We start from the raw sequence: 11990 nt of genomic DNA on the forward strand, positions 1-11990 counted from the left end.
GCTGATTAGCCTAATTCTGCTCCTATATCTTATCGTCTTATGGTCACAAATGCTATGAGGCAGTATTGGCATTTTGGCCATTTTTCTGCAGTACGTCAAATTTCCATTTCAAGTTAGATGGGTCAACATTTAAAGTTATTATTATGCAATTTCGTGTTCTCCCACACACTGGATAGAAACTAGACCACAACAATTCCCAACCTGAAAGTCACATTACCGGGTGACTGCAACTTGCCACTTGATCCTCCGAACTTTATCTTGGACAACAGGCACCAACATTTCAGGGCACACTCCATGGACAGCAAATGCACACACCCCTTATCCACAATATTAGCAGCAGACATGTACCAGTTTCATTGCCCCATCAGGAATTTTTTCCTCAGTAAAGTCAAGAGAGACACCCTTCAGTCAGAGCATCCCAGTACATTACATCAAGGGCCACCTCTGATGTCAATCTAGGGGCTGAGAGATTGCTGGACGTGACTTCCCATGGCTTCAGTCAACCTCCCCATGGAGGTAGGCAGATGCCCGCATGCCAGAGGTGCCCATATCTGAGTTAGTAGCAGTTGCAGGAGGCAGTCTTGCCAGTGTGACACATCTATGTTCTCTTTCTCAGTGATGGAGGAAGGTATGCACTGTAGTCCTGCCCGCTTAGCCATGGAGATCCTTCTAATGCCACTTGTGCCTCCAGGAGACCAAATGCATTGCAAACAAAGGGTAGAAGTTCTGGTATGTTAAGAATACATTGACAGTGTGATTAATAGAAGAGCAGAACAGCAAATGACAATGCTTCTTACTTAGCTGTCAGAAAACAGAAGTTTGGATATCTCTACAGGATTGATCTCAGTCATCGCTGGTGACACTCAAGTTCCTCCCTTCACAAGGAGTGAGAAGAAAAATGGTTGGTGCCCCACCACCCATTTTTACACTTTCAGCCCTAGCATGGGTTCTTTTCTTCTGGAATGAATCAAAAAGAGGAATTGAGTGAGTTAAAAGTGGGTGGCATAGCTATTAGTGCTAGTACAGCTGGAGGAAAGGGTGGCGCAGTGTCCTGAGTGACTGAGTATGCAGTGTAGAGACCATGCAGTGTTGGTTGTGTGGTGTGTTGAGTTGGCTAACAGTAAGTGAGGGAATATTTTGCATGCAATAATGAGGGTGGTAGACTATGAGCCCTTGTCGGAGATAAACTGAGTGTGAGTAGCAGAATGAATATGGTAATTGGCTTTCTTCTTATATTGCTGAGCATTTCACCAGACTGTGGAGCCCTCACTGACCCAGGTGGCAACCTCAGACGAGGCTGGCAGGGACTGGTGGCATAGTTTCCACTGCCAGTCCTGAGGAAAGCCTTCCTCTGCCCCATCCCAACCTCCAGATCCCTGTTGGCAAACCAGGATGACTGCATGTTACTGTCTGCCATCACCAGAGCAATTCTTCAGGGCAGTTCCAGACCGATGGCACTTGACCGGGTGCTCAACAGCTTTTAATCATGCTACCATTTCCAGGAAACCGGGTGTATTCCAGCTTAGAATACCGAGTCAGTAGGTTAGGAAGGCAAATGCAACTTTGGCATTTATTTTGAGAGGACTTGAATATAAAAGCAGGGATGTACTTTTGAGACTCTATAAGGCTCTGGTCAGGCCACATTTGGAGTATTGTGCACAGTTTTGGGCCCCATAACTCAAGAAAGATGTACTGGCACTGGAGCAGGTTCAGAGGAGGTTCAGGAGAATGGTCCCAGGAATGAAAAGCTTAATATATGAGGAACGTTTAAGGACTCTGGGTCTATTCTTGATGGAGTTTAGAAGGATGAGGAAGGATCTAATTGAAACTTACAGAACTCTGAATGGCCTGGACAGAGTGGATGTTGGGAAGATGTTTCCATTGGTAGGAGAGCCTAGGACATGAGGGCACAGCCTTAGAGTAAAGGGAAGACCTTTTAGAACAGAGATAAGGAGAAACGTCTTTAGCCATAGTGTTGAATTTATGGAATTCACTGCCGCAGAAGGCTGTGAAGGCCAGGTCATTGAGTGTATTTAAGACGGAGATAGATAGGTTCTTGATTGTCAAGGGTTACGGGAGAATGGGATTGAGAAACTTATCAGCCATGAATGGCAGAGCAGACTCAATGGGCTGAATGGCCTAATTTCTGCTCCTATGTCTTATACATATATAATAGAATACATAGAATCCCTACAGTATGGAAGCATCCATTCGTCCCATCAAGTCTACACCAACCCTCTGAAGTGCATCCCACCCAGACGCACCCCCTAGCCTATCCCTGCATTTTCCACCCTAGGCACTATGGGCGATTTAGCATGGCCAATCCACCTAACCTGTACATGTTTGGACTGTGGGAGGAAACCAGAACACCTGGAGGAAACCCACGCAGACATGGGGAGAATGTGCAAACTCCACACGGACAGTTAGCCAAGAGTGGAATCAAACTGGGTCCCTGGTGCTGTGAGGTAGCAGTGCTAGGCACTGAGCCACCGTGCCACCATATTGAGTGCTTCTGCCTATGGTAAGTGGGAGAACAGGATGGGCAGGCAGCAATAAAGGTACGCTGCATGGTTAATGAGCTGAATTTGGGATGAGTGTGTGAGAAAACCCACTGGATCTTGCAGACAGAAACCCTGCATGAATCTTAATGAAAATGATATTTTATCAATTTCTTGTAAGATTCAGCCCACTGAGTTACTCTTAACCCCATAATACAACAGTAGCATGAATACATGGTTCATGATAATATTCAAAAATAGCATTTAAAAATAATAAACACACACAAAATAATGGAAACTAAATAAGAGCCTAAATTTTCCAAATGGCATGTGAAAACTTAGGGATAATGTTGTGGGTAAAAAACCAAACTCATCCTAATGAGAGTCCAAAATGACGCTTTTTAGTGGCTGTAACCACGGTACATTATACTTCCTCATTGCCTTCAATCTACTTGAATCATATGGCAACCTTTAACCAATTCCGGTTGTCTATTGTCCAGTTTGCTGGGATTTACCTCATTCATTTCCAATCTAATTACACAATCATAGTTAGTGTACATCCAGTAATGGTTTATGTTCGAAAACTTGCAGTGTTACTTCTGGAATCTCTCAATAATTTATCCTTGGTTCCTGTCTTGTCCACACATGGCCCTTGACAATACATACTACAGACATAAAGATAGCTTCTACTTTAAATAACAACCATTTTGTACTCCCCATCTCTTTGTCTCAGCTCTTTATTGTCTCAGTGCTATGAAAGGGCTTCTCTGATATTCCATCTTGAATGAGTTGTCACCCTTGCAACTAAACAATGGGGTGATATAGGCCATGTTCAGCCACCACTGCAAACTCTCAACCAACTCACCCTCACATCTACTGTATCAGGCTAAACCACACAGTACATCTTCATTAATTTTGAACTGAGATTCTGATCCTTTATCCTCTTCATCATGAAGGTTGCACCCCTGATTGACAACAACTGCCTTTTCTCTGCCATTGGCCATCTTGTACTGAAAGCAGTGTGATTTAGGTATGTTAATATAATTTTTTTTTAGAATTCAGACCAATGGTATATTGGTGTTGGTCTATTTTTGTGTAGGGATTGAAAAATTAATTAGGTCAGCCTTTCCAAAACTATATTTTTAAATCAGTGTATATCAAAGAGCAGAACTTCAAGGCCTTTTGGAGTGTTACAACAGTAGAGAGAAAATATTAAGCCCTTTGCTGTAACAGAATCTAGGATGAGCATGTTTGGTAAAAAAAAATTAGTTCAAAAGATTTTGGGTTCAGTTTGTAGGAGAGCTGACTGGGGTCAAACAGAAGTATAGTCTCTCCTAGAAAAGGAGATGTTAAGGAAATGAATTAACCCAGTTAAAGAACATAATTTGTGCAATTTCTGGACTAGAAATGTAAGCTTCTTCCACCGTTGCCTTTTGAGATAGTGATGATTGCAGGTTTGGAAGATGTTACCAAAGAAGCTTTGGTGAGTTGCTATAGTGTCTCCTAGATACTACAAATTGCAGCTGTGTTCCACCACTGTTGGAGGCAGTGAATATATAAAGCTGTGGACTGGACGTCCATCAACCATGCTTTTTCCTGGATGGTTATGCACACAATAAAAATGCCATTTTTGATCTTGATTTTGATCTTGATACTTTTCCCTTTTATTGGTAACAATGATGGCCACAGTAAAATGGGACTGCTTGTCCTGAAATTCATCCATCCTGGGACTGCGGAGTGGAGTTAAAAGTGTAGTTGAGTTGGTTGCAAAAATAAAATGATTGTTATATAAAAAGAATGATGGAATGTTGTGAAAGATTCTGGAGAGAATATGGACACAAGAATGTGTATGGAAATGCCAAGGTAGGTCATGTAAAATCTCTAAAATAAATCAGGCTATTCTTTGTGTGGTAGCAAGATTTTCCCCTGTTTAAAATAAAAAGCATGTCAACACATAAGTCCGCTGAAACCTCATCTCATATCACAACAACTTTACAGTGCAGAGATAGTAGGAACTGCAGATGCTGGAAAATCTGAGATAACAAGGTGTAGAGCTGGATGAACACAGCAGGCCAAGCAGCATCATAGGAGCAGGAAGGCTGACGTTTCGGGCCTAGGCCCTTCATCAGAAATGGGGGAGCGGAAGGGGGGTCTGAAATAAATAGGGAGAGAGGGGGAGGCGGATAGAAGATGGATAGAGGAGAAGATAGGTGGAGAGGAAACAGACAGGTCAAAGAGGTGGGGATGGAGCCAGTAAAGGTGAGTGTAGGTTGGGAGGTAGGGAGGAGATAGGTCAGTCCAGGGAGGACGGACAGGTCAAGGGAGCGGGATGAGGTTAGTAGGTAGGAAATGGGGGTGCGGCTTGAGGTGGGAGGAGGGGATAGGTGGGAGGAAGAACAGGTTAGGGAGGCAGGGACGAGCTGGGCTGGTTTTGGGATGCAGTAGGGGGAGGGGAGATTTTGAAGCTTGTGAAATCCACATTGATACCATTGGCCTGCAGGGTTCCCAAGCGGAATATGAGTTGCTGTTCCTGCAACCTTTGGGTGGCATCGTTGTGGCACTGCAGGAGGCCCAGGATGGACATGTCACCTGAGGAATGGGAGGGGGAGTTGAAATGGTTCGCAACTGGGAGGTGCAGTTGTTTATTGCGAACCGAGCGTAGGTGTTCTGCAAAGCAGTCCCCAAGCCTCCGCTTCGTTTCCCCGATGTAGAGGAGGCCACAACGGGAAATCTCCCCTCCCCCTACCGCATCCCAAAACCAGCCCAGCTCGTCCCTGCCTCCCTAACCTGTTCTTCCTCCCACCTATCCCCTCCTCCCACCTCAAGCTGCACCCCCATTTCCTACCTACTAACCTCATCCCGCCCCCTTGACCTGTCCGTCCTCCCTGGACTGACCTATCTCCTCCCTACCTCCCCACCTACACTCACCTTTACTGGCTCCATCCCCACCTCTTTGACCTGTCTGTTTCCTCTCCACCTATCTTCTCCTCTATCCATCTTCTATCCGCCTCCCCCTCTCTCCCTATTTATTTCAGAACCCCCTTCCCCTCCCCCATTTCTGATGAAGGGTCTAAGCCCGAAACGTCAGCCTTCCTGCTCCTATGATGCTGCTTGGCCTGCTGTGTTCATCCAGCTCTACACTTTGTTATCTCAACTTTACAGTGCAGTTTTGTTCAGTTGAGAAAGTAGAAACAATTTGGTTGTTATAAATCATTATTCAATCACAGCAGGAAATAACCTCAGGAAAATGGTATTAAATCTAAAAAAAAGCTTTTTTTCCCCGATACAGAGTATGTAGTAAAATAACCAATTGAAAATATGTTGTTATTCACTGAATCCAAATATAATGCCACACAGTGTTGTTTCATTCACACAGCTTTGAATCTAAATTATTTTATTGTTGCAGGAGCTGCTGAAGAAACCAAACTAAAATGTGACTTACTTGCAAAAATAGTCCTTTCTGCAGAATTCTATGAATGCGTGGGTTATCACTGATGCAAATACACACGTAAGGAGACCAGAAAGTTATCTATCTGTCTATCTATCTATCTATCTATTGATCTATCTATCTATCTATCTTTGAATAACTTTTTTGATTAGATATTTTATAGCCTTACAGGCTCAACACTGATTTTAACAATTTCAGAAAATAGCTTCTACTCACATTTTAGTTGTTGCTGATCATTCTGTTCTCACTTACACCTCCTCTAGACCTATCTTTTGGTCCTTGTCCTATTACCATCACCTTTTGCATTGTACTGTCATTCCTTTTGTCATTTATTATCTCCTGCCTTCTACCACATCACAGTCTTTCCCTTTAATTCTTGCCCACCTCACACATCCCCAAATACTTTTCCTGTTTTGGCATTTGCTTACATACTGTCACATCCATAGAATCCTTACAGTGTGAAAACAGGTCATGCAGCCCAATAAGTCCACACTGACCCTCCATAGAGAATCCCACCCAGTCACATCCCACTACCTTATCACTGCATTTCCCACGACTAAACTACTCATGCTTGAACACTATGGGTAATTTAGCATGTCCAATTCACTAACTTGTACATCTTTGGACTGTGGCAGGAAACAGCAGCACCTGGCAGAAACCCATGCAGACACGGGGAGAATGTGCAAACTCCACACAGACAGCCACCCAAGGGTGGAATCAAACCAGGTCACTGGCACTGTAACAACTGAGCCACAATGCCACCCAATAATATATATTAGTATAGTATTTTATTATAGTATTAGTGTAATATTATAATATTATCCTGGAGGTCTCAAAATTGAAACCTACAACTTCAGAAACTGGCTGCATTATATCTGTCCTCCATTTTTCTTACATTTTAAACATTTTCAAAAACCTTTGAAGAAGAGCCATACCAGATTCAAAACACTAGCTGTGTTTCCCTCTCCACAGATGCTACCAGACCTGGTGTATTTCTTGAACATTTTCTCTGTTTATTTTTAATATTATCCTGCTGTAAAATAAAAGTTGTTGCCCAGATATGGTATCCCTCTCCTGTCCCTGCAGATGCTTCCTGCTCCATTGAGTATTCAGACCACTTTCTGTTTTTAATTCTAGAAATAAAATCTGGCTCCTGTTCTGAGTCATAGAGTCATACAGCACAGAAACAGACCCTTTGATCCAACCAGCCCATGCTGACCAAAATCCTAAACTACACTAGTCCCACCTGCCTGTGCTTGGCCCATATCTCTCCGAATCTTTCCTATTCATGTACTTATCCAAGTGTCTTTTAAACCTTGTAACTGTACCCCAATCCACCGCTTCCTTTGAAAATTCATTCCATGCTCAAACCACTATCTGGGTAAAAAAGTTGATTAAATCTCTGGTGTTGTTGGAGTTTCGGTATGGATTGCAACTCCTAAATTTGTAGTTGTAATTTTATAGTGAATCATCAAACTTGATTTCCTACCATTTTGTACCAACGCTGTCACAGCTACACAAGTTATAGCTTAACCCATGGAATTGGATTTAAATACATTTAGGTCAGGTGGCACACCTGGTCTAATAGTTTTGAAAATGTTATAAAGTTATTTTAAAATTTGGTGAGGAAAGAAGCTTCCAGTTATCTATTCCTATCAAAAATTAGCTTTTGAGTAACAAAGCAGGCATCCATGTTCGCAAAAGTTGAACTTCTTTGCTGTTCGTTTCAGTGTCACCTGCTGCAAACTGTACTACACTTTTGTGTGTTTTTTTTGGTCAGTGGGATGTGAGCAATATTGGCAAAGCCAGTCTCTAGACCCCATCTCTAATTGCCATTTAGATGATAGTGGTTAGCTGCCTCCTTGAAGTGCTGTTAGGCAAGGAGTTCCAGGATTTTCTAAAACAATAATGGAAGAGTGATAAATGTCCTATAATAGAAATTTATATTTATATAGTGCCTTTAACATAATTAAATGGCTGAAAGGGCTTTACAGGAGCATAGTCGAGCAACAATATGACACCAGGCCACAGATAAGATGATCAAAGACTTAGAGAGTTAGGTTTCAATGTCTCTTAGGGAGAGAAAATGACACAGAAAGATGAAGAAGGAATATGGAATGTAGGTCACTGGCAACTGAGGGCCTGGGTCACCAATGCTGGAGCAATTAAAATTGGGGATGTTCAATAGTTCACATTAAAGTAGTGCAGCTATCTCAAGTGGAAAGTATCAGTAGGGGGAATGATGGTTGATCAGTATTTTTCAGGCTGACTTGCAGTTCACAATGGGTTGTTCTTTTCCGTATATATATGTAAATTTTCTCAATCTTGGTGTACAAAGGACAGTTTTATAGTTTGCAGATGATACAAAACTTGGGAGGTTTGTAAACTGTGAGCAGGATAGTGTAGAACTTAAAAAGAATATAGACAAGTTGGTGGATTGGGCAGACAGGTGGCAAATGAAATGTAATGCAGAGAAGTGTAAAGTGATACATTTTGGTACAAACAATATACAGAGACAGTGTGCAATAAAATATATTGTTATAAAGGGTGTGCAAGTGCAAATAGTCTTTGGTTATGTCATTAAAAGTGGCAGAAAAGGTAGAAAGAGGTGTTATTAAAGCCTGCAATATTCTAGGCTACATTAATACAGACAAAAGTAACAAGAGCAAAGAGGTTGTGCTAAACATATATAAGAGACAAGTTAAACCCAAGCTGATGTATTTGTAGAGTTCTGAGTTCCACACTTTTGGAACAATATAAACATAATGATGAGAGTACAGGAGAAGTTGACAAGAATTGTTCTAGGAATGAAAAGCCTCAGTCATGGGGATAGGTTGAAGAAGTTGGGATTGTTTTCTTTGACAAGGAGAAGACTAAGAGGAAATAAGAAGTTTTCAAAATCATGACAAGTCTGGGCCAGAATAAATGAGGAGAAACTATTCCCATTCATAAAAGGATCAAGAATCAGGCTACACTGGTTTAAACCCTATTGAAAAAGAGGCAAATGGAATGTAAGAAATAGCTTTTCACACAGAAAGTAGTTAAGAGATGAATGTACGACCTGGACATGTGGTGGAGATAGGCTTAGTTGAGGTATTCAAAGTGGAATTAGATGATTATTCAAAAGTAATGTCCAGGATTACAGAGAAAAGGCAAGAGATTCAGAGAGTCCCTGCAGATATGATGCAGTGAGTGGCCTCCTTTTGCACCTCCCATAACAATTCTGTGATACTGTGGTTCTGGGACTATTCTTGTTGCAGTTTAGAAGAATGACAGGGGATCTTATACAAACATATAAAATGATGAAGGGACTAGATGAGATAGAAGCAGAGAGGTTGTTTCCACTGGCAGGTGAAACTAGAATTAGGGGGCATAGACTCAAAATAAGGAGGAGCAGATTTAGGAGTGAGTTGAAGAGGAATTTCTTCAGCCAAACGGTTATGAAACTGTGGAATTCCCTGCCCAGTGAAGCCACTGAGGCTACCTCATTGTATGTTTTTGAGGCAAAGATAGAGATTTGTGAACAGTAGGGGAATTAATGGTTATAATGAGTGGGCAGGTAATTGGAGGCATGAAGAGATCAGCCATGATCTTATTGAATGGTGGACCAGATTCCAGCAGCCAGATGGCCAACTCCTGCTCCTATTTCCTTTGTTCTTATGAAACACAGCAGCAGTCTTTAGAAATGAGACAGGAAAATCATGAAACAACTGAAAACTTATTATTACTATTTCCAACCTAATGGGACCTTTCCTGAATCTAGGGAGTTCTGAAAAAATTAAAAGCAATGCATTAACAATCTCAGTAGGATTTATTTGAAGACCCTAGATGAAATTCAGCCATTTGTCAGCCCCAATTCCAACAATTTACTCAGTACTCCTTCTTTGACAATTGTAATTTTCCTGAGTTCTTCCCTTCCTTGCATTTCCTGAATTATCACTACTTCTGGGATGTTATTTGTACCTTCTATAGTGAAGACTTATGCACAATGCCCACACTGTTCAATTCGTCTGCCATCTCGTCATTTCCCATCATCAATTCTCCACACTCACTTTCTATAGAGCCAACACATGTGTTGCCAACTATTTTCTTTTTAAGATATTTGTAGAAACTCTTACTGTCTGATTTTGTATTTCTGGCTACCTTTCTGTCATATCTAATGTTTCCCTCTTTTTTTTTTAGAAATTCTTTGTTCTTTTTTTCTATTCTGTTCAAGCTTCTCACCTGACACCTGCCTTTGCACAATTCTATATTTTCTCTTCAAGATTGCCACCATCTTTAACATTTATAATTAGCCGCAGATGGTGGGTCCCTTCCTTGGAATTTGTCTTACTCATACATTCTGTGTATTTTTAAATATCATTTTTTAATTCGCAAAAAAATCCAAATCTAGTATTCATAGACTACTTGCCATTCATTAGTTGTTCTGTGTTAAAAAATGGGATGAAGCCACATGAGCAGCTTTCAACTTGTGTGGTTTAGATATGATTAACAGAAATGCATTTTATCTTAGTCCCTTATTCTCTTCTAAATGAAAATGTTCTAAATAAGAAAGAAACATTAGAAATTTAAACTGATGATTCTCGTTAAAATGCTCATGATTCTGATGAAATACATTGGAAATCAACCTAAAAATACCTGGAGTAACGTTTTTTTTTTCGATTCCATTCCTTGTCTAAATTAGCCCCTAAATTTCCAGGTGTCTGTTAACTCATTTAATTACTAACAGGATCTCAGATTTCTATTTCTGCCTGGTTAGATGCTGAAAGCAGATTTCGGGGCTTGGACAGTAATATCCCTGGGAAAGGCCATTAAAATGAATGAAGGGGTGAAATTGCCTTATAAATACAAACACGCGACCAGTGTGTGCAACACAGCCGCCTCTAACACTTCTACCTGTTTATGTAGATGTGCTGCCAATCACTCTCAAAGGAACATCCTGCTTTCAGCAAATGGAAAGAAAGGTAAAAATGAACGATCAGCTAAAAGAGATTTTTAAAAATATATTTAAAATGAAATAACAAGCGTTTATAATGTGAATTACTTTACAGTTTGTAGTTCTAAGACCTCTTCTCTGTCTTTGATAATGCACCATTCAAACGCTGCCGAACGCTTCTCACTCTCCAACCAGGGAACCAGAGTGGCTTCAGCAGGTAACGGGCAAACATCATCATCTTTGTTCTTCCTCAAAACGGTCGTTTACTGTGCCAATTACATTTTCTTTGTAAGAATTTAGCTACAAAGAGGCGATCCCATGAAAGATATTGACATTCTTCACCAGTGAGGAAGGCCTCACAAGTTAGGAGTGGTCAGGGCTGGAAGGATTATATGCTGTTCCCGCATACAGACATAAAGGTAATGTGAAAAGTTGCCGCCAATTTTAGGCAACGTGACAAATGAGACAGCTTTTATTTTAACAAGAGTTATCAAGACAACACTACTTGCATTTTCACAGCGTCTTTAACGTCAAAGACACTCCAATGCATTTCACAGAGCAATCCTAGAAACAAGAAGGAACGACGCTAAAGGGAGGCAACCAACGGTTTAGTCAAAAAAGTCAGTTTTAGGAAGAGTCTTCAAAGAGGAAGGAAGTAGTCAGGCATACACGGTTAAGGCACTGCCATCAACCAAAGAGCTGAAATAAGTAGCCAGAATGAGAGAAAGTATAAATTTGAAGTTAGTTTCAGGACTGAAGAATGTTCTAAAGGGAAGGGCAAGGCCACAAAGTGATAAGGGCAAGGATTTTCTGAAGGCATTTGTAGACTGGCGAAAGTTTCCTGCAGCTGTTCATGTTTAGATAAATGACAGGATGTCAAGCTCATTAAATATTTTACAAATTATAATCATGTTTGATTCAATGTCATATAAAAAGCTGCGATGTTTGAGTTTTAGACAATCCTGACTAAATAAGAATCTTTGTTAAAAATGTAAAGTGGGGCTTCCTTTGTCAGGTGTAATTAGTTTCATTAACTGTTTTGTTCTTTGTGAATGATATAATGTAAAAAGTCACATTGGATCAATAGGATTGTCTCACTCACTCAAGT

The 11990-nt window shown here is 40.9% G+C and overlaps 1 protein-coding gene across 7 annotated transcripts in view; it reads left to right on the plus strand.

Annotated features, from left to right (window-relative positions):
- Positions 1–11990, plus strand: part of pou1f1 (POU class 1 homeobox 1) — a 49917-nt gene that overhangs the window by 20493 nt on the left and 17434 nt on the right. For 3 of the 7 annotated variants that reach the window (XM_048602876.1, XM_048602875.1, XM_020519553.2), the window contains exons 2-4: positions 5905–6006; positions 10855–10910; positions 10998–11099. In XM_048602876.1, coding sequence (XP_048458833.1) covers positions 5975–6006; positions 10855–10910; positions 10998–11099 — 190 coding nt within the window. In that variant the 5' untranslated portion in view covers positions 5905–5974. Of the gene's footprint in view, positions 1–5904; positions 6007–10779; positions 10911–10997; positions 11100–11990 lie in introns of those variants that run through there. The other 4 variants (XM_048602877.1, XM_048602879.1, XM_048602878.1 and 1 more) reach the window with 3 other exon arrangements.

Source organism: Rhincodon typus, chromosome 11 (genome assembly GCF_021869965.1).
Source record: "Rhincodon typus isolate 14 chromosome 11, sRhiTyp1.1, whole genome shotgun sequence".
NCBI lineage: Eukaryota > Metazoa > Chordata > Chondrichthyes > Orectolobiformes > Rhincodontidae > Rhincodon > Rhincodon typus.